Source organism: Atractosteus spatula, chromosome 16, assembly GCF_055471065.1.
Source record: "Atractosteus spatula isolate fAtrSpa1 chromosome 16, fAtrSpa1.hap1, whole genome shotgun sequence".
In the NCBI taxonomy this organism is placed as follows: domain Eukaryota; kingdom Metazoa; phylum Chordata; class Actinopteri; order Semionotiformes; family Lepisosteidae; genus Atractosteus; species Atractosteus spatula.
This window is the reverse complement of record NC_142721.1, coordinates 12,810,160-12,833,229: the sequence shown is the minus strand read 5'-3', so window position 1 is coordinate 12,833,229 and position 23,070 is coordinate 12,810,160. Positions and strand designations below refer to the sequence as shown.

The 23,070-nt window shown below is 40.9% G+C and overlaps 2 protein-coding genes across 4 annotated transcripts in view; one reads left to right on the top strand and one right to left on the bottom strand.

The window, feature by feature from the left end:
* Positions 1-7,713, bottom strand: part of ambra1a (autophagy and beclin 1 regulator 1a) — a 103,218-nt gene extending 95,505 nt beyond the window's left edge. For both annotated transcript variants that reach the window (XM_088935096.1, XM_088935097.1), the window contains exons 1-4: positions 7,487-7,713; positions 1,744-1,954; positions 1,089-1,147; positions 64-247 (exon numbers count right to left, since the gene is read on the bottom strand). In XM_088935096.1, coding sequence (XP_088791222.1) covers positions 64-247; positions 1,089-1,147; positions 1,744-1,878 — 378 coding nt within the window. In that variant the 5' untranslated portion in view covers positions 1,879-1,954; positions 7,487-7,713. The remainder of the gene's footprint in view (positions 1-63; positions 248-1,088; positions 1,148-1,743; positions 1,955-7,486) is intronic.
* Positions 7,714-10,062: 2,349 nt separating this feature from the next.
* acp2 (acid phosphatase 2, lysosomal) lies at positions 10,063-22,812 on the top strand. 2 transcript variants are annotated; one of them, XM_088934791.1, is made up of 11 exons: positions 10,063-10,266; positions 15,049-15,144; positions 15,705-15,791; positions 16,669-16,821; positions 17,201-17,299; positions 17,403-17,492; positions 18,081-18,213; positions 19,260-19,345; positions 19,851-19,957; positions 20,081-20,256; positions 21,134-22,812. In XM_088934791.1, exons 1-11 carry the CDS (start codon positions 10,141-10,143, stop codon positions 21,268-21,270), a joined length of 1,290 nt encoding a protein of 429 aa, XP_088790917.1. In that variant the 5' UTR covers positions 10,063-10,140; the 3' UTR covers positions 21,271-22,812. The 2 variants fall into 2 exon arrangements, with proteins under 2 accessions (XP_088790917.1, XP_088790918.1); XM_088934792.1 differs by lacking the exon at positions 10,063-10,266 and adding an exon at positions 10,355-10,490.
* Positions 22,813-23,070: the final 258 nt, after the last annotated feature.

Genomic DNA, 23,070 nt, shown 5'->3' with positions numbered 1-23,070 from the left:
AGCGTTATACGTCCCTACAGATTTAGGCCACAGTACCATGTAGACACAGGGAGCGATACTCACATGCAGGTCCCAGATGCGGACTTCTCCGTCCAGACAGCCTGATGCCACAAGCCCTGAGATGGTGGGGTGAAAGGTCACGCACCAGGGGGTACGCCGGTGGCCCACCAGTGAGTGGATACACTTGCCTGTCTTCACCTCCGTGATGTAAATGTTGTGATTCACATGGGTGGAAGCCATTAACGTCCTAAGGCAGAGAGGTGGGAGGAAAAGAAAGGAAAGCTGAGGCAGCTGGAATTAGCAGAACGCACAAGTCATTTTCTTCAATGAGCTGTGCACTCATTTGCGGTCAGTGCAACCAGAAACCCAGCAAGTTTAAGAAACACTCCAAAGCAGGTACAACTACAATTATATACATGCACACCTATACCTATATTTTTCTAGTGAACAGTATGAAAAAAAAAACAAATAAGACACAATACAATCTACAAAAACAATGAACGGCAGACAGTTCTTTGGAGATGTGATTTTAAGAGGAGCAAGTGAGGTCTTAAGGTATAAGTGAGTGTCATTCATCCTCACAGACTGATCCACCACCTTTGGAATCTGTGATAATCTGTAACGGGCTTTTCCATTGAGAGTGTGTATAATAAATTACACAGTTCTTGACTCACAGAAAAGTTCTGAAAACAGAAACAGGAGCCAAATTGTCACGCAAGCACATTTACTGTTTTACACTTTGACGGTAAGAGGTTCCATACCTATACACTGGTTAGCTCACTTGAACGCAAGTTGTAATATAATAAATATTATGCATTCTGCAACAAAATAAATGAAAAAAAATGTATGGAGATAAACAACGCTATAGTAATGAGAATAAAAACTAATGGATTAAACTGCAGATGTTCTCCAAGGAAGCTGTATGTGGCCATAAATAATACCCATATATGCAGATGAACCTATAAAAAATTATGCAAATCTGATTTTTTAAAATTAATTAGTGGTAGATTTATGTTCAGTTGAATTTGTGTTCAAAGACGATTGTTATGTAAGATGGAGAGTGCCAGTAATCAGCTGCCAGTTACTACCTGTCGGGACTGAAAGCAAGCAGGAACGTTGAACGAGGGCTGTCCGGCAGCTCCACTTTCTGGAAAGAAAAAATAAAGACACGTTAAAGGACAAGGCACTCCTAGCAATGACATCTTGATGATTGATGGGACACAATCAACATGCAAACCTAGCATGTGTATCAAATATTCACTGATCTTTCCACCCTACTGTAAAAACACTCAAATAAAATTTGTAATGTGTTTGAAGGTCATATTTAAAAATAAGATAGAAAGGTATTCACAGCATATCTAAGTAAATCAAGTAGGTAGTCATGTCAGCATGCATAGGCTGCAAAGGAACAAGTAAAGGTTTATTCCATGCAGAAAAGAGAAGAAAAGAAACAATGTTTCAGCAGTGCAGCCTTCTTCACAGCAGAAATGTTGTATTTCTTTTCTTCTCTTTTCAGCATGGAATAAACCTTTACTTGTTCATATATGAGTAAATTCTCTTCAATAGGTTATTTTCAAGGACTGAAATGATGTACCTATAAAACAGATCCCTAAGACGAACAGACCTACAGCGCTCAGAGCGCCAGCTTTGCCACTGTCTGCTGTGGCAGCTCCTATATCACGGTCCTATTCCTAATGCCAAAGAGACCCGGGCATCATCCCACAGCCGAGACTGCATCCTCACCTGGCTCTGCCATTTCATGCAGCGCGCCTTCTCCTCCACCAGCTGCTGCAGGAGGCGCTGCGAGCCGAAGCCCTGGGCGCCACGCTCCCGGCCGGATAGGATCCGCACCGAGTTCTTCTGGTGAGCGACCTTCATCGTAAGCCGAGGGCCACTGCCCCAGCCTCAGGACACGGGCTCAAATCAGGGCAGCTACGCGCAGGCCATGCAGAGTCTGAGCCCGTCCAGGAGCACAGACAGTGAGAGAACAGCAAAGAGCGGATTATGAAGGAGAACAGAGCAGATGGATGCAACAACTGCTAACATTGCTGAATTTACGAGGCACTTCCTGAAGACTAGTGAAAGCCATTGTAGTGCAGGTGCAGTTTGCAGCACTCCCTTGTGAACATCAAATGAGTTGGAACTACTTCTCATGAGCTGGATTAACATTTTAATAACTTACATTACACATGCATTGCGTCTTTCTTGAGCTGAACTGCCTTCACGACATAAATATGTGAAAAGCAGAGGGTACTTCAGGGTTAAAGAAGCTCAGCTCAGTGTTTAAAACAGTAAAGGGTTCTGCTCAGACAGCTGCTATGGACCAAAAGATCCTGGTTCAAGGCTGGGCCACGTCACTAACGCAGTGTAACTGTGACACAAGAAGTGGTGTACATTGGGTGTAGCTCTGCAAGGTCAGGGTGGGGATCAGGCCACTGGGATCTCCTCTGCATGTGGTTGAACAGCCTCCAATAAGAAACCTCATCACCTTATCTGCACTGACTGCGCTTGCTCTCCCACTATTGCAAACCTTTTCTTAAAAAAAAAGCCTTGAAGAACCAGTTATTTTCCGATTCGGAACAGATAACTGCACGCCTTTCTCCTCTCAGCTTGCTGACACTGTGCCAGCATGCAGAAGAAGGCCCTCATGCTTGAAGTAGGCTCAAGAGTCCACTCTGTGTGGAACTGACCTCAAATTATTTTCTCTCTGCTCTTCCAACATACCTGCCTCACCGTCTGTGTTGTTTTTAACTTTTTTTAAACGATTTTTTTGTATTCAGTTTTTGTTTTATTAACTATTCTGGATGTCACCCTGGATGAGGCCACTTTGCTAAGAAGATCATTCCTGGCACTGTGGCGCTGATGCTTGTTATAAATTTCTCTGACAAACAGATGTGTCACAGGGGCACGTGTGCTGGTCCACGTTCTCCTCCTGCCGTATGAAAGTTGCAGCCATAAGTCATAAAATAACTGGCAATTCCAAACTGGGCGGGTATATAATAAAAATAATTAGCGATTCCAAATTTAAATAAAAAAAAACACAATGCAACAGCCAATTCCACAAAGCATAAACGTATTATTTAATTTCAGTGCGCATCTGGTAAAATACAAAATACACAGACGAAAAGCCATCTGCAGATGATTTCAGTAGGCCCTGAGCTGTGTACACTGGGCTAGGCTGCAGTTGCACTGTTAGTAGAGAACATGGCAGGATATCAAGCATTTGGCTGCAAAATCCAAGACAAAATAAGAGAAGGAATTTATTAAGTCTTACTAAATTAGTAAATTAGTGAGACAACAGAGCAACTCCAAAAAGAAGCGCTCAGATTAGCTCAAGTTCACAGCTTTGTCGTCCCTCAGGTCTCAGCTTCACACAGCCAATATGACTCTTTCAGAAAGCTACTTTAGCCAGCTCATCTCCCAGGAAGAAGCAGACAATACTCCAGGTTTCTAGCAACATCAACCAAGCTGCCCCTTCCACAGCTTGCCCATCCACACTCCAAACACCTTGCAATGCTGCCATCATCTGCATCAGTTGAGAGCCTTTTTCCCCACTACTGTGAAGGTCTTCAGACATACTCTCTCAGACTCGAGAGCTGAAGAGCTTCGGTTTCTTAGATACAATGGCCAGTTAAATTGTTTATGAAAATAACTGTTTACCCACTTTTCTTCTCATAAATGCAAGCGATCCTATACATCAGTTTTAGATTTAAATCAGATTTATTCCTAGGTTTAAAAAGAGAGCACGGCTATAAATGTGAAGTTGTTACTTGTTAGTACAATTATATTTAAATGAAACTGAACAGAAATGTGTAACTGTATTTTCTACGATCACTGCTGTAAACTAAAATCATTATTAAAGTATGAATTGACCCTGTGTCTGAGCATCTCCATTCTGACTTTGGTTTACAACGCACTGTACTGAGGAAAAGGTGCTTTATACTGCCCAAGACATCTACGCCTCAATTCATGGCAATAAACAACATTTTACATAAGCATTTGGAAAATTCACATTGGTGAACTTGCAGCACACTGACAGCTAAGACTAATTATCACCTTAAAAAGCAGCAATTAAGAATTTGAACAATTAACTAAAAATGGCTGAACCTCGTACTCCTGTCAGGTGCATTTGCACATTTAGGAAAACGTACAACGTGTAGTTTCTACTTTTCTTACCTAGATTCTACATTCACCAAGTTACATTTACCCACCACATTGATTGGCATAAAGCATGCCATTAACAAGACGACACAGTGTAAACAGAAAAATATTTATGATCAATGCAATGAATGAGAAATGATTTGGAATGCAACTTATCTTTCATGCACAAAACACACCAAATGGCACAAATGGCAGTGCCATTTACTGCATTTTCTACACAAATCCCAGAAAAGCAAATAAAAATTGTGCCTTTTAAATAGGGACAGGCAATTAACATTTTCAATAATTCCAAGAATCAACATGTTTAAAAAATACATCCCCATTGTGCAATGTTACTTCCATGAACTCAACCTCAAAGCATTTAACATGTCATTACTTTACAGTAGTCACTGACTGAAATAAAAAATATTGAACATTTTCGCCACTTCTGCCATTGTCCCCTCTCAAGTGTTACAATAACAGCAATTCCAACTGAAGAGTTTCCAAATGAATAAACAAAACTGCAATTAACTGTAGTTGAAAGGCACAGTTCCATAGAAAATTAAGCAAGACTGCATCATCTCTCTTAACTCGATGTTGGAAAAATTAAAATGTTTACTGAATTTACACCTAATTGATTAAATGATTTGCTTATATCTCTGTAATGCAGGACAGCCTAGCACTGTTGTATTTATAAATTGCAGAACCAGGTCAACAAACAACAGCACTGCTGGATAGGCTGATATTGATAAACTGCAGAACTACACTTGCCAACAAGTGCACTGGTGGACAGGCTGCTATTTACAAAATTTAGAAACGGGTCTACAAACAAAACAACTGCACCGCTGCAGAGGCAGGTATTTACAAATTGTGACACTACATTTCCAAACAACTGCACTGCTGGACAGGCTGGTATTCACAATTTTAGAACCTGGTCTGATGCAAGGCGGATGTGTAAAAAGACAGCGCAGAGTGGTCAGATAGAAAATGAAAGACTCGTTACTTTGGTGGAGACATGTAAAACTCTCAACATTATATGCACAAAGACAGATGGGTCTGCAGAACAGCCTGCTCAGTTTCTGGAACTCGCTTCTTCTTGTCCCAGACCACCATGGATGTCTTTCATTCAAAGAAAATTTGGACAGTATCCATTTAATTTTTGCCACCTACCACAGTAGATGGAATAAAGCAAAATGGAATCGACAGATCTATAGCATACAGTTCTCTGACACTGATGTCTGACAGAGATGTTGTCTCTGTATTTATGGCTACATGCAGATAAAGCATGTGCTTATCATACAGCAGAACTTAAAAGGGAATACGCTGATCATCAAAGATGATTACAAAGACACCAGTATGACATGTGACCATGTGGACCATGTTGAACAGACTGGTTATGATTTTGAAAAAAAGAAGATAAAAATGGTTGACTCAATGCCTGTGATCCAGATGAGACTGGACTGTCGTTGTGACACAGTACAGTTTTTCAGATGTAATGATGACTGAGATTCTGGGTAATATTCCTCTGCACCGGCAGTTAAACCATAAGCAGAAAGGCATGTTAAGATAAAATACGGGCAATTTGCCTGTGTACATGCCACTATCACAGAGTTTGTTGAAGCCCACAGAGGGCAAGCGAGGTTGTTCTTGGAAACTTGTCTGTTTGGCAGAGAGTAATCCTGAAGTGGTCTGCCAGCATCTCACGCAATAATCCAGCACATTGCATGGCTTTATGAACAGCCCTGGGCTAAAAGGAAAAGACACACAGCCCCTAATTGGATTTACAACACATTGATAACCCAGACACCTTCTTCAATCCTTTGGTTTTTCTCTCTTTTTATTTTTTAAACCCACTATGAAGTGCCACCCTAATCCTTTCCACCACCAATACAAGAAATAAACAGCTAGTGATCTAGTGATTTATACTCAGCTCAGCTTTGAATCAGCTATAACAAAAGCGATTACCACAAACCCAAGTACGAGCAAAACTAACCCTTAATACCGGCACACAGTACAACTAACTCGTTTATTTTCTAAGTAATGGTCTGAACACACTCTTCCATATAAGCACAATACTGACCAGATTAAAGGCGAGAAGAATGATTTGGTGTAGCAAAAAAGCACATTTATCCTTACCCTATAAATTTGACATTGGGTTCGCATTGAGTTTCTTTCTCACAAAATATATAGTACATTAGGTGATAACCCCGAGATTTTTTAAAAGGAAATGTATTCCATGATTTCATAGCACATTTAGCAATAAACTGAACCGCACTGCACATGATTTAATATTTTGTATTTCTATGTACTGTCAAATAATTATGCAAACTATTTTAAATTACTTCTGATACGAATGCAAAAGGACCGATTTTATGCACACCTGTCAAAGTTAGCACATCGCCCATGTCGTGCAATTCGTTACTTTTTTGCCACGTATATGTAATGATGGGGCCTACCACACTATAGTGCCTTCCACACAATCTCAATCTCGGCACAAATGTAGCCTTTAAATGTGCCGACAAACTTTGGCAACACGGCATGACACAAAACAAAAATGAGGACGGATTTTTTTTTTAAACGAGTCAAGAAACACAGAACGTTTTAGAACAGCTTTGAGAGCAACGCTCCAAAAGGAAAACTTGCATGCACTACAAGTGCGCAAAACACAAACAACGGAATCAGATCGTGATCTAAAACAAAACAAATGCGTGATTCTTGACATGTTCAGCACAATTTTAAAGATAAATAAAAGCAGGAAAGTGTTATGCTGCGTGTTTCTACGGTTTGCTATACGCGAGAGGACAGTTAAAAGGAGTGATAGTGATATACCAATTCACTTCACCCACGAGCTGCGTATTTATTACATCAAAATTAAACTGGAAAACTATCAGAGGCAGTTGCACAACATGGTACAAAGAAATCAATTGTGAATCCGAAGTCTTTACATTCCAATACAATTCTTCAGCAGTGTCTCCATACCACAGTTAACTTGTGAGCACCGCACCAGCTTAGCTCTCACAACACTTATCGAATTCTAACCAGAATCGAAAATTATACACCCTTCATAAAAATGGCATTTGAGCTCAACACAAATCAGAAAAGATATCGCGATTTAAAGGGAGGCGTTTATTTTTAAAATTTGTATTTTTAAAAAAACTTCAACGTCAACAAGAAATTTGGAACAGGATCCCACACTCCTAAAATCTCCTAACTGAATCTAAAAAACGATTCTAAATCGCTCCCGGTGACACAACACTATATTATCATTAATAATACACGCAAACGGCCATTAAAATATGTTTTAAAAAAGGAAATAACACAAACACACCCGAAGGCCTAGGCCTACCTTTTTTTTTCCTGTATTTTTGTTGCGAGTTTCTCCAAGACGCAGGGTACCTGTAAATGCAGCTAAAATCTCTCTTCTGATACAACCGGATAAAAACGGGTTACCCTGGCTTGCATTGATTATATTAATATCGACTGCGACAGCGATTTTAAAAAATGTTTTCTTAAAAAACATTAAGGTTACAGCTTGTGCACACAGAACACAAAATACATTCAAATAGGCAGCCAGAACAAGCGGCTCACAGATCAGCGATATCTAGCTAATCGAAAACCGAGAGCACGGATCGCTCGTTGACGAGGAGAGTTCACGGCTCCTTGCAAAAGTATTCAGCCCCTGCAAAAATTCAGCACTTTGATTAATGCAATTTTCTAATAGAATCAAGCTCTGAGTCTGACCGTACCACACAAGGATATCCACTCTCTTTTTGTCAGATCATTTCAGGTTTACAACCTTGTGCCTCGGGTTATTGTTTTGGCGAAATGTGAATTTTTGACCCAATTTTAGATTCTTAAGTGTCTGACGACGGGTTTCTTATGGGATTTACCTATACTTTGCACCTTCCTTCCTGAATCCTGGCATGTTTCCAGGAGTCTCTGCTGATCACAACTATCCTCAGTACACGGCCCTGCCACCAACGTGCTTGACAGTTCTGATTGGGCGATGTACTCTGCTAGACGCTATGCTCTGCATTTCGGCCATATATGGACGCTTTTGCCTCATTTGACTGTAAAACCTTCTGTTGTGTCTGTGGTATCTTTCACAGGAGACTGAAGATCAAGTGTTTTCAGTACACGCTTCCTTCGTGCTTCTCGTTCATAAGGGCCTTGTCTAAGGACTGGATATCGTCAATGTATGATTAGCGACTCCCATCTCAGACTCAGATCTTTGTTAAATCTTGCACGGTCGCCCCACGGTGCCTCCGTAATCCCTCTCTACTGTCCTGCCTGTCCAGCAGCTCAGTCAGAAAGGGCAGCCCGAGGTGGTACTTTCTTAACGATGTAGCTGACGTTGCAGATCTGTGCCTTTTTAATCACATTTCGAAAAATATTCAGGGATCCCAAATATCTTTACCCACAATATTAACATATAGGAGGATAAATCGGGTATCGTCATAATGTGAGCTCTCGAAGCATGCGCGGCGACGCATAATCGCTTTAAATTAAATTCAATTTTAATCCCAACCTACTGCATGCACTTCAATGCAGTTACTGTACTGTATGTTAACGTGCGGTTGATGGGATGAGAAAAAATTATTTAATCTGTACAAAATATACTGTACATACATCATTGCAAAATATAAATCTGGTAGGTTGTAGCTAATAGAAGTACTCAAAAATGAAGCATTAAAAACAACAATAAAAAGCAGAAATACCATACTTTTACTAGACTTTGGCGAATTAAGTTTTCCTTTGATTTGTGTACGCCATACATCGTGCAGACGCCTTTCGCATTCGGCGAGTGTTTACCATTTTAAATTGGTATGAACAGAAAGAAAAAATATTTTCCTTTGCAATACATTTCAGTGTTGTATTGGTGTAGGCTTTTTGTTTCCTTTTTATAGCTGAGGTGGATTTTGTGTTTGTTAAAACGAAATCCCCTTGATAATGTGCGATTGATTGGATGTTTTTAACATAGTGTAAGGGGCGGACAAATATGTATTTTTGTTTGCTTTTAAGGTAATAATACATGTGTTGTGAGAATACCGTCGTCGATAGCATTTGCTGCGACGCTAGATTGCACCCTTTCTGTTAGGAGAGCGGACAAGGGTCATTCAGTCACGCTCTTACAACAAAAAATAGCCATTTTACTCAATACTCTTTATTTACATATTAGTTATCATATATTTGCTCACGAAACAATTGCAATTAACCAGGTGAATTTTATACAAAATCAGTAGTGCAATTACATAGGAAGGCAATATACTACTAATATATTTTGTGTAATTTATGAATTTCTTTAATATAAATTATAAATCTGTATAAAGTTCATATGTAACGGTGCAAGAGGAAACAATATAAAGTCTGCTTTGTATGTTTATAATGGTTGCAATACAAAATAAGATGTTTGTGCTGTAGTGTTAAGGCGATCCAATGCTTGTAACACTAGGACACGAAATATTATTATTAATAATAATAATTGCTTACACTTATATAACGCTTTTCTGGACACACCATTCAAAGCGCTTTACAGGTAATGGGGATCCCCTCCACCACCACCAAAGTGCAGCCCCACCTGATAATCCATCTAATAACACAACATGCATCCAATCACATTTGCAGTTAAACCCATAAATACCAATACATTTATCGATTAATGGACCGAAATTTCAAACTACCTTATCCAGATATTTTAATATTATATATAGTTGAGAATCTTTTAATATGCTAATCAAAAATACTTCTAGCCTCAGTTCACACTAGCCTTGCTTTCGGAATATACGAACCGGAACTGCCGGCATTCATTCCCTTCCGCCCTACCAACATGGCGGCAAATTTACATACGATTGTGACGTTACATCGTAGATCACTTCTATTTTCTACTGTATGAATGGACGCTTCTAATGTGACGTAAACACGTCGACCCCTCCCTGTGCCGTGACACCCTTCGGTCCCCGGCCGATTGTTTTTTTTTATTTTCTCCTGAGTGGTGCGGTGATGGCGTGTGTGGTTCCTTGTTCCTCTTGGTCTGGCAGGTCTCTGTCGCTTGTCTTGCTGCTGTTGGCAGTCTCTGTCGTACTGCACACGGCAGTCGGAGAAAGGCAACTGAAATTCGTCACCCTGGTAAGCCGGTGTCCCTGGATTTCGATTAATAACTTGGTCGGAGGGTAGTAAAGAGTGCAGATCCGGTGTGCTTTGTGTCTTCAGGGTTATCGATCTGTGCACCGTCCAGCTCGCCCTTGTGTCGGCGAACTGTCCTTTAACACAACATTCAAGGCGAAGTTTCATGGAAATCCGGGTGCAGCGTTTTATGCAAATAATATTCAGGCAGCACTCATCCTGTAAATGTAAGTCAGAATAAAAACATGTCATGGTTTCTGTAACGCACCTGTGCATGAGAATTTCAACTTTGCCAATTTAAATGACGATTTTTCTGTCGTCATATTTTATATTCTTATATTGTTTTTCATTAGTATCTATTTCTTCTTGCTACGCACTTGCTGTAATTTAAACTCAATATAACGTTGGATGAATCGAGTAAATCTGTTATACAACGACCTGCGTTAATAGTAATTCCGTTTAGGGAAAGTATACAAAAACCGTTTAATTGTATGCAACTCTTAAAACACATTGAGCAGTATCTGGTATTTTCGAGGTTCTGGTATTGTTCAGCAGGGGTCTCCCTCCAATTCAGTTTTGGGTCATCTTAAATGACCTGTTTTTTTACAGAACACTTTTTATGGTCTTGTGTTTTTATGGAAGTTATTGATTCAATTAAGGGAAATTGGGTCTTTTCATAATGGGTGTTCAGATTTCTGTTCCAAATGATCACCATATCACTTAATAAATCACCAGTTTAATTGATCACAATTAAATTGTATTTGGTCTTTAGAATTTGATGATTCAGTGGTACCATATAAAACCCGGAACATTAGCATGGATCATGATCAGGGGCATAGACTCTCGGTGTTTATTGTAGCATTCGCTACAGTACATTCAGTACATTCAGTACAGTGGAACTCAAGTTCCACAGTTCTTTACAAAATTGCAGTTTATGGTTGAAGCAAATGGGTGCTTCTTGTGTCTGTGTGTTTTGCAAAAAGCAGTCAATAACAGTGGCCTTTGCATATTGAAATGCAAAATAAGTCATGCACAGACACAGTCAAATCTTTAGTCACATTAAGTCACTTTAAGTATGGTGATGAGTGTTACTGTCTGTTAGATAAACTAAAAGATCTGTATCCATAGGCCTTACATTTGTGTTTCTGTTACACTCTGTAATGTGCTGACATGGAGTAAAATCTACTGCCTGTGAATATTCTGCCTCAAGGCATTAATTCTCTTTTTGTTATTGTTCTGCCTCTTCTGTTTTTACCTGAATTACCGGAATTACCTGATTTGGACCCGGTGTGGTGTGCTTGCTAACATAAAACATGACACAGAATGTGAGGTTATCTGACTGAATAATTTTTACCACACGACACAGCAAGTACACACTGATGAAGCAGACCTCCAATGCACACCATATTAAAAAAAAATCAATGCAAATTGAAATGAAATGGGGGCAAAACACAGTCACAGTCACATGCACATGTAAACATTAACCCTGCTTTTGGCAAACAATTGTAAAAGAGATGCTGATGGTAATTAGCTGTTCAAAGTTCAAAGTTCACCTGGCTGTAGGAAAGAAGCTAAGGTTGAAGCAAGCAGTACCTCAGAGGATCGATTGAAAGCATTTTCCCCAAGGCAGGAGCTGAAAAAGATTCTGAGCTGGTCTTGTAGGCGCAGCTGAAGGTATGGCTTGTGTAAAGGGATAAAATGGAAGAGAGTTCATAGTCTATTTTCGCAGTTTCGGACCCAGTCCCTTCCAGTTTCTTTTGTATGGCTGTACAAGCTCCCCATACCAAACCGATCAACCTGTCAAAATACTTTGAATTCTGGCTGTGTCAAACTGACGAAGAAGCTGGGGGCTCACTCTGTGTTTCTTAAGCAACCTGAGAAAATACCTCCTCTGCTGCACCCTCTTCACTATGTGATCTGTGTTGGTGCTGCCTTTGAGGTTATCACTTACGTGTGTTCCCAGAAATCTGAAGAAATTTGTCACTATGTCACCATTGGAGGGTCATTAATGATGATGTGGACTTTTATTTTCTGGACACGTCTAAAATCAAGAATCGTGTCCTTAGTTTTAAGTGTATGGAGTGGAAGTTCACGATCAGAACACCCAACAGCTGTCGTTAATTTATAAGACCAACAATAGTGGTAGCATCCACATCTTTCAAAATCTTAACAGAGTCAACCTGAGATGTGAAGTTTTGTAAAAAGGGCGAAAAGCCGCGAAGACAGGCCTTGGGGACAGCCTGTATTAAGAGGGAAAGATGTTCTGTTATACTCTTTGACAGTTTGTTGGCGACGTGTCAAACAGTCCAGAATCGAACAACAGATAGCACAGTTTATGTTCAAATCCAGCCATTTATTAAGTAATTTATGTGGGTTCATGGTGATGTAGGCTTAACCAAAATCCCCAAAAGGATCATGGGAATTTGGCTTCTCCAGATGCTGGAGTGTATGGTGGAGAGCCAGGTTAAAATCCTCAACAGACCTTTTGACCCTGTAAGTTATGCTTTTGCGTCTAATGACATGTTAAAACCCAGCTAGCTATTCATGAAGCAAAGCGGACTCACTCAGTGTTTGTGTGTGTGTTGATTTTGCGCCACTCATCTAGGGTTGAAAAGTCTTATAGCTCCTTAAGAGGTCCCCATGGATTTTGAAGTTGGAAACATTTTCAGAATCACATCTCTCAGTAGCGAAAAATCGAATCTCTCCAAGTTAAGATGCTCTACTTTGAAAAGGGAAGCAGTCAAGCCAGTATATCAGATCACCAGACTCGAAATAAAACCCTATCTCTCTCAATTTTAATCCTGTATTTTGGTTAAATCCTAACGAGTACTTGGGAAGCGAATAAATGATGGGTTTGTCTGTTGGGATCCCAGATGGCATACAATTTCTGAAGAGACAGCTGAGCAGATGGTTTTGGCTGACTTTTATTTGCACGAAAAAGATGAGAAAGCCCTTTTTTTTGGCAATACTGTGGGATCCCTTCCACAGAAAACGCTGAGTGATTCTGATAAACAAAAACTCAGAATGTAGACTTTTCCGGTACTTTTCAGTGGCTTGTTTCAAGTGATTGTGGAACAACCTGAGAATTTTCTGTGCTGCGGAAAAAGAAATACGGAATTACTTTGCGGTAACTAAGCGTTCAAAGTTTTAATTTATCCCAGATGCTCTCTCTTAGGGGAATCTTCCTTGTTTCCTGCTTAGGGTATTTTTAAAGGGCAGCATTTTGATTGGGAATAGCCAGTGACCTGTAATTATTAGTTTGATGTGACTCGTCCATTTTCATCCTTTGAGGACAAAGTGTGGAAGGAACTCCATTACAGAACTGCAGACTAGTCAGGTTGGTCAGTTTGTTTCCATTTTCAGCCTCATACAGAATCGCATTAAGGTAAACAATGATGTGACTTTCATTTATGTCGCTTCCATATCTGTCTAGGAAGAACGCAGAGTGTGGCGAACAGGCTAGCATAATTTCCCAGACAATGCATGGCGATGGACAGCACAATGCTGCTTTTAACATGTGTCAGCTGCCCAGCAGGTGACTGTTAGGTTGTGCACAGTGAACATAAAAAGACTTGTGTGCCCCTACTTGTCTTCCCTTGCTGGAGAATGTGTACCTTCCCCAGCAGGCAACTCGTTTGTTAACGTTAAATTAGCTGAAACTTAACATAATTGCTCAGTGGGAGCTGAATAGCCTTTTCTGTAGCTTTAATTTGTAACTGGTGGAACATTATACTTTGGAGCTCTTAATAGGGCTGTGAGCACTTTGTAACGGGGGCTGATGGATGGATGGATATTATTCCACATACATCACCTTATTAATTAAAGCTCTTTACTTAAAGTGCAGGAAGTATAAAGCACCCTCTGTATTATAGCGGCCAGCATTGAAGTTAAAACAAAAGGGTAGATTTTTCTGTAATCTGAAAGAAAAGACAATTTCAGTTCTTCTCTCAGTCACAACCCTTAATAGCGGAAGTGCTGCAGAAATATTGTTCTAAAGATGGACCTCTGTAAATGTCCACTTTAGCTATTTTTACTACATTATTTTGCATTTTACAGGGAAGGTGCTATATTATGCTATTAATAGCACGCTTTTCCTGAAAGCATTTTAAAGTGGCATCCAAATTTTATGATCTGCAGTTCTACATGGTTTATTAGGCTGTAAAAATCCTGGATAGGATTTTTAACTGATTGAATTTGTAGATGTTTAAATGTCTGAAAGTATTTTTATATGGTTTAAGCATGCTGGAGTACGAGGAGGTATTTTGGAGACAAATCCAAACCCCAGTAACATAACCACTCGGATATCATGCAGATTGATATTGGAAAAACTACATTAAAGGTTTAGACACACCTATAATGTGGTTGGCATTAAGTCTATAGTTGGTTAACAGAAGCAGAAGGGGAAAAACCATTTTGGTTTCATCATTCACTTTCAGTTTCATCAAAGTATTCTTCCTGCACCTGTTGTTTAAAGTAAGAAAGTTTATACTATTGGTGTAAAACCTGATTCTGTAAAGAACACATTAATGTTGTCTAAAAAGCTTACTGTAATCGCCTGATTTTCTACATGAGCACAGGGAGAGCATACAAACTCCATGCAAAAAACACCCCTGGCTGGGAATTGAAACTAAGGGCCTCAGCACTGTGAGGCACCTCTGTGCCCCTATTATTATTTCTTTTAAGCATTAAAATATCAAATATACAGCAGTTCCATGACCTGAGCTCCTTAAATGCTAGAGACTTTAATGTTTTAGTGTTCAATTGCATCTGTTGTGTTTTTCCCAGCTTTATCGCCATGGTGACAGGTCTCCAGTCAGGGCCTATCCCACTGATCCATATCAAGAGAGTGCCTGGCCTCAGGGATTTGGTCAGCTCTCCCAGGTATGTCTCACCCAAAAAGCACACATATTTCAGAACTTTATTCCTGCTGTTACAGTGTAACACTTCTACCATGCTAGACAGGGACATGTAAGCTTGCAGTCATAATCTAACACATAAGCTGTTGTTTAGAATTGCCATTCTTCCACTGTACAGAGCAGTGAGCAAGCGTATGATACCATGGAAAACAAATTCTCAATGCACCCCTGTTATGTGGTGTCCTCCAGTGTGAGATACTGAAGGTATTCCCCTGTACAGCTTCTGTTTGGCCACATTTTTAAAAATAATGTTTAACTCACTTATCCAATTTCATTGATTCCCCTCCTTCCTCGTAGCTTGTTACTGGGTTTTTCCTACTCTAATAGTGATTTCAGTCAGGAGGGAAATGGGTGTGATGGTTTTTGGGTTCAACATCAGTGACAGCATGCTGTGACGCACTTTTAGCCCAAATAGTTTTCAGACAGCATTGTTCACAAGCCAGCGCTGCTCCCCAAGCTTAAATTTGCTGTTGTTAACTCTGTCAGGATGTTTTTAATACCCTGTCATTGACTTGTTCTTTTCAGGAGGGAATGAGGCAGCATCTTGAGCTGGGACAGCTCCTGAGGAGACGCTATCATGGTTTTCTCAATGAAAGTTACAATCGGAAAGAGGTAGCTAGTTCTTTTGTGGTCTTCTATTTTGTGTGTAGACTTTGGGAACTCAGCTCCTCACAGTTAACACATTTGCAGTTCTATGCAATCGTGGGTGTGCCATCTTAATTGCTCTGTCCCATCTTTGCTTTAAAACTATTGAAGGCCAAACTGTGAGTCTCCAAATAAAAAAACAACAGCATCTAAGGTTCTTTTTTTCCCAGGGCTGTATAAGAAAGGTTTTGGAAGTCCTGGTCCTCAGCAATTTAGGGTTGTCTAACCCTAACCTAGCGCAATCATAATGTTTAGGTATAACTGGATAAGTGGTAGTAGGAGATATGTGATTACAGCTGCCTTCTGCTTACCCTCCTACTTGTATGCTTACCCTCCTGTTCCTCGTGATTTAAAACTTTGAGTGAATTTTTCACCTTTAAAAAGCTTGTTCAAGTGCTCCACCAGTAAAGGTGCTGTTCTTGAAATGTGCTCCAGGAATTGAAGGTTAGAGCCTGGGCTGCATCAGAAAGCAGCTGTGACTGGGACTCCCATTAGTGGTGCAGTGCTGCTTCTCAGCGGACCACTGGGGTTGAGCAGTCTTTTGTTAGCCAGTGTTCTTGACTTTGACACGCCTTAGTGAGGCCTGTGGCCTTCCTGGCTCTTTTGAGCTTGCTGTATTATCAGTAACGTGTTTCATGTACTACATGTGACACTGCTTGGACTCTGCCATCAATGAGGTGAAAAATGGCTGATGGCTCTGCAGTACTCTTCAACAGCTGGTTAAGGGGGCCCTGCAGCTAGCTGAATCAATTAGGAATTGGTGCTCTGTAATTGGTGTGGGGGGGGCACAGAGACATAGGTGGTTTCAGGTGGCTGAAGACTTCCTTCTTCATGCTTCCTACAGATTTCAGTCCGTAGCACGGATTATGACCGGACTCTGATGAGTGCAGAGACGAATCTGGCAGGGCTGTATCCTCCTAATGGATCTCAGATCTTCAACCCCAACATCTCCTGGCAGCCCATTCCTGTCCACACTGTTCCTGAAGGAGAAGACAGGGTAACACTCTTCAGACCTGTGTAGTCTTGTTCTAACATTTATGTTTATTATTAATTGCTGTTGAAACTTGGGAGTCTTCTGGGATTTATTTTTGTGTAAATAACTTCAAATTATCCTGCTTCTTCTTTTTTGTTGTTGTTGTTGTCTCTTACCATGGCTACAGATGTCTTTTATAAAAAGCAGAACCCTTTGGCCATTGTTCTGCTGAAGTTTTTTTGCAAACAAAAATCAAGCAAAACCACTCATGTTTCTCCATTTTTTCTGCCTTACTAAAGGCGGACATCTATCTTCATCCGTCTGCAGTTTTCTTTCAAGCACATTTCTTATTCTTTGTCATTTCTACTCCACACACCTGACTGTAATTTTCGTATCGTTTTAGCTACTGTCATTTCCCATCCCAGACTGCCCTCGCTATGACCTCCTGATGAACGAAACAAAGCAAACGGACGAGTACCTTAACTTGTTGAATAGGAACAAAGTAGGTACCAGTTTTGGTTCCGCCTCTGTTGCGAGACGAAGAATACAGTTGCATTTGTTTTGTAGTTCCAATTTTACTCTTTCACCCTCACTCTTCTCTTCAGGAGTTTTTGGAGATGGTGAGGAATAAGACGGGGCTGAAGGATGCCACTGTGGAGTCGGTGTGGAGCGTCCATGATACACTTTTCTGTGAGGTGAGCTTGGTCCTTCTCTTACCTGCCCTGGTCAGTAGGATCCCTGATCCAGGCTGGGATGGATTTTCTCCAGTCATGTTTTCTGGATGGATGTGTCCACACTGGCCATCTATGGTCCTAAAGGCAAAAATATGAGAAGAGTGGTAGTTCCGTAAGTTTGTTGTTCATTTACCAGCTGAATGTGTCCTAGTGAGAAAAGTATTGATTTCACAAGGATTACACAATGGCTTGGCGCCCTTGAAGCAGAACTGGAATGACTGGATGAGGCAGAGCCGCAGTTGAACTCTGGGCTGACCCAGTCTTGTGATTTGAGGACGGTGACACCTCATGTGACTTCAGTGTTTTTTTCAGTCATGCAGTCCATTTCCAAATAGGGGAATTCTGCAGGACATGGACAGCAGAGGTTTCTGTCCAAACCAACAGTTTATAGGGCTAAAAAGTTATGGTTAGCCTAAATGATTAAAAAAAATCATATGGATGGATAAAGGCTCATTTGTCAATTTCGTTGACTGTTTCTTTTTGTGACTGTTTGTACTGGCACTGTTCTTGCCCATCTTGGCTGATACAGAGAGGTTTCTGTAATTACAGGCAAAGCACAACATGACCCCTCCTTCCTGGGTGACTCCGGAGGTGATGGAGCAGCTGAGGAAGCTGAAAGATTACAGCTTTGAGTTGATGTTTGGAGTTTACAAGAGGGAGGAGAAGTCGCGTCTCCAGGGAGGTGAGGATGAGTCAGCCATGAGCAGGCGGCATCACGCTGCTATCTCTCTCCATGTGTGTTTTGCGGCAGGGTTGTCTTTACTAGCTTCTGGGGCAGGCTCATGCCTCTTTTACTGCTGGGCAAGGAGGATACTCCTTCACTGCTGCAAATGCATTTGTTTTTCTGAATCCATTCTGTTATGCTCCAGTTGCTGGTCAGCTCTGCTGCAGTGCGATGATTGGTTCCAGTGCGCTGTTAAAGATGTTATAGGAAAAGCAGTAAAAGGCCGGATTTGGGACATGCCAGGAAGAGGAAAAAGTCAGTCCGTGAGGAGAGGTCTGAGAAAAAAATAAGTGAGGCTCCCAGCTGAAAATTAAAAGGGGAGAGGATGGCGAGCCAACACTGTAAAAATGATTCAAAAAAGGAAAAAAATCAAAAGGGAAAAACCAACATAAGGCAAAGGAAAAAATGACCATTAAAAAAGGGAAGGGGTGGGGGAATAAGGAGAAGAGGGAAACGGGGAATTGAAAGAGGAAACTTTTCTAGTAAAGAGAAGCGACTGCTCTCATGTGGGTTGAGGCTCTAATGACAGAGTGACGATACAGTGGTTCGCGGTGACTGAAACAGGATGTCTAATTATCATGATTCTGAACTAGTTCCAGAGCCTGATGGGGGGGGGGTCCTGATCCTGATCCTGATCTAGTTTGAGGGGCAGGTTGAGAGCTCGTGGGAATGCTGCTGTTGCCAGGGGCGACCGCAGGATGTGTCGGTCCCAGCCCGGGCCCGACACGTTCATCTTTTGTTCACCCAGATGTTTTCGCATTGCCATCTCATCCCCAGCGTGTAGCCAATTAAGCAAATTTCCACTGCTTTATTGAGAGGGCACTAACGGGCAACACCTGATGCAAGGAGGCCTGGGTAAACAAGGAAAGAGCTCTCGTTTGCTGACAAGGAATGGACTTAAGGTCTTTGCCACAGAAGCAAGCGAACAGCCTGATTGGAAACGATCAAAGCAGCATCAGCTCTCTCACTTCATTGTAACCTTTCTTTAACCTCATCTTTCATAGGTGTTCTTCTTGGGCACATCATAAAAAAATTGTCAGATGCGGCAAAGTCTTCAGCTCCGTCTCCAAAATTAATGATCTATTCAGCGGTGAGTCCAACTTCCAGTGCTGTACTGTTTGATCTTAAGTTGTGCGTTTTGGTACCTGTTGAAGGTCATTACGCAGACATGGTTAGAATTTACCAGCTGTCTGTGCCAACCACTGTCAGATAAATTTCCAAGCTAAACTTCTCAATTTCTTTCTCATTTCAAGCCCTGAAATTTGAAAGCGATGCAATAAAACATTGTTTAAAGTTTAAATAATAAACCCACATTTACGACCAGATAAAATGAAGATGTGATCTGATTTGTGGCGGCAGTTTTCATTGGTCGGTCATCTTGCTTCTACCCAATGAAAATCCTTCACTGAGCAATGGCAGCAAATCACCTATGACCAACCAGGAAATGGTGTTGCCATTTGGGATTCATTGGGGAAAATCCAAGTTTTTGATTTGGCCTCAGTAGTGCTGGACGAACGGGTGACAGATTTAATTTCCTCTCTGGCTCATAAATCTGGACAGATCATTACTTAATCACTTCTCTTCTTTTTCTGCAGCATGACACCACAGTCGTGGCCTTGCAGTCAGCGTTGAATGTTTTCAATGGGAAGCAACCCCCATACGCTTCCTGCCACTTTTTTGAATTGTACAGAGAAGGCAATGGGTAGGTAATTCCAGATCTGTTTGTACTTTGCATTAACGATTGCAGGCGCCGTTCTCTCACTTGTAATAGCAGGCAATCTTCATGTTTTTGAGTAGTTGAGAGCCATTTCTTCATTGTTCTCAGGTCTTTCACGGTGGCCATGTTCTATCGAAACCACACTGAGCAGGAGCCTTACCCTGTAAGTTTGCCTGGCTGCTCCCAGTTCTGTCTCCTGGAGGATTTTCTCCGAATCACCAAGTCTGCCATCCCAGAGAACAGGGAGAAGGAATGCCAGGTGGCCAGAACAATGAAGGACACGGGTACAGTGAGCTTTTAATCTTTTGCAGTGTGGTACTGTTGTCCAGTCGACAGTGGCAGAACTGCATGAAGACTAGTCTGTACTCAGGCAGCTTGAAGTGTGTATTAAAATGAAAGGGCTGTAGCATTATGTTGCACTGTTTCAGCCAAGTTTGTATTCATAAGAACTGTTACAAATGCCATCCGGCCCATTTAGTTCTTTTGTTAGTTACTATTTGCTCTGAGGAGCTTGTCTAACCATTTCCTGAAAGAAGCCAGGGTATTAGCGTCAAAAGCATGGCTGGGTAGCTTGTTGCATAGTGCTACCACCCTGTATACAAACGGCGTCAAGTCCTTGGTTTTTAATGCATTTTGTTGATGTCTGAGCTTCCACTTGTGTCGTCTTGTTCACATTATACGGTTATTCTGCAGCAGTCCATTGGGTTGACTTTGTCAATACCTTTGAGGATTTTGGATACTTATGTCAGGTCCCATTGTAATCTTCTCTGTTCAAAAAGCTCTGAGCTAGAAAGCTTCAGTTCTTTCAGCATGTCAGTGTAGGGCAGTCTCTTAAGCAAAGAGTCTGATTTGCTCTTCTCTGAACTGCTTCCAGTGCAGGAACAATCTCCTAGATTGTTATAGATTGATGTTGAGTATGAGTGGTAGATTGATGTGCAATGTGCTTAATTTCTGCTGTTTAGGATTAACATGATAACCTTAGCAAGAATATGGTTTGATTTTCGTCCTTGAATCTATCTTGTGGCAATGTACAACAGAGGCAGCTATTACAGATGTTTCCATTTTGCAAATTGAATAAAGTATTGAGGTGTTCTGTCTCAGTTATTTTGTTTTTGCTTAATTTTCTCACAAAGTCCTTTTTCTTTTAATCGGGGCACCCAGAGGTGATTGTGGGACTGGCGGTGTGCGGCTGCCTGCTCTTCCTCCTCATCGCGCTGCTCTTGACCGTGCTGTTCCGGCAGAGGGATGCTCAAGATGGATACCGCCATGTTTTAAACGAGGGGGATGACCACTCCTGACAATCATTGGCGCTGCTCGGGAAACCGGATTGCTGGGATAGCGAAGAGGACCTCTAGAATTTGCGGGGCACGTGTCCCGTGAGTTCCACAGCGAGGAGGGAACCCTAAGTTTTAACATGACACTCCTCATGTCTTTGGTTGGTGCCATAGCCACTAAGCAGAAGACAAGGCTGTTTCTTCAGTGGCTCAGATTGGGTTAGTATTGGGCGCCACCCAGGCACGAACACTTAGGAATCGAGTTTCCAGTCTGTGGCATTGATCTGTTTGTGATCCTGCTTGTTTTAAAGAAAATCAAGATGTAGATATTCTGATTCTGTTTTAATGCAATGAACATGCAAGTTTGGGGACCTTTTTATTTTTTTATAATAAAGGCACGCAAAAGGTGAAAAAAACATTGTAGAGATTTTATCTTGATTTAATTTTATGAACGTTCAAGTGTTAATCCACAGTGAGGGGTGGGTATTCATAAGATGTATTAATATATCAGTAATATATCTTCCCTTAATAAGATGTTGTGATTATTAATGGGAGACATAGAATTTCAGTAGTGTCTTAAACTTGCAATAATTGCAATAGATTTTACAATTAAGAGTCCTGTACCATTACAAAAAGAATTTGGGAATCTTAAGAGTTAGGTCTACTATGTTTTTTTCCCAAGCAGTTCTGCATGATCTTGATATAATTATAAGATGATCAGAAAACAAAACCTGAATAATGGATTAAAATACTGAAATTTGCACCATAAGGGAATGACAGCATCTTGCAGTGAAAGGACCAGGAGCACGCAGGACTCCCTGGTGGACGAAGGCGTGCGTGTCCGTCTTTCTGTTTACAGTGTAGTTCCAGCAGATGGATGAGTCAGGGAGGTGTTTTGCTGTCTATTTACAAACAGGGAAATTTCAGTCAAATGTATCGGAAAGTCCCTGAGAGGACTGATGATGCATGTGACCTGAAAATTGTAACAGTATGAGAAGTCTTTCTCCAAGAGTCAGCAATTCCTTGCTTCACTATACTGTATATATATATATTAAAAAAAAAATGCTTTTCACATCTGGGACTTTCCTTTGCTGTAGTATTCTCTCCGTTTTGTTCCATGAATCCAAGTGGACATGACTGTGCAAGGTCATGCATAGACGTCTGACTTGGTGGAAATAAAAGAACAAATTACTTTTGTTTTGGCCAAATTTTATCCATTTCCTCAATCTCAAAATCTCCTTTGCTATCCCTTTTATTGTTTTAAATAGAACTGCTCATTAAGGATTGTGGTTTTTTTCCTTCACAAATGTAATACAAAGAATATCTTCATACCATTTATTCGCAGCACCATGCAGGAAGTAAATGGATTAAGTTGAATTCTTTTGGACCAATTAACTATATTGATATTGGCACAGAGTCTTTAAGTTACAGTTTCTGTTGGAACAAGACATGGAAAGTGTACAAGGTAATGTTAAATGCGATTCCCTTTATCTGTTAACATTTCCTTTGCACTATGTACTGTGTTCAGTAGAATTAATGCCGTCCATAAAATGTTTTTTAAGTGTGTGTCTGGCTTCCTTTTATTTGTTCTCATAACCTCAGTCCTTGTAAAAGCCTGTTCTCCGATGGTACCAGAAGAAAAGTAAATATTTAACCTGTCATCATTAACAGAAATTTTCCGGGAGTCTCATTTAGCTTCTGGCAAAAATAAGCCCACAACCGTAACAAAATCTTGTATGGGCAAAACTGTACACCTACAGAGCAGGTGCGAGTCAACAGCACTGGTAAGCTTATGGCAGCCAAGGGGCCCTCAGAGCTTCATTA

Bases quoted from the DNA above. Each gene is read 5' to 3' on its own strand.
- acp2 (XM_088934791.1), top strand. From the start codon at position 10,141: ATGGCGTGTGTGGTTCCTTGTTCCTCTTGGTCTGGCAGGTCTCTGTCG. The intron at 16,822-17,200 runs GTAACACTCTTC...GTATCGTTTTAG, and splicing joins TTCCTGAAGGAGAAGACAGG to CTACTGTCATTTCCCATCCC. The intron at 20,257-21,133 runs GTACAGTGAGCT...CGGGGCACCCAG, and splicing joins CAGAACAATGAAGGACACGG to AGGTGATTGTGGGACTGGCG.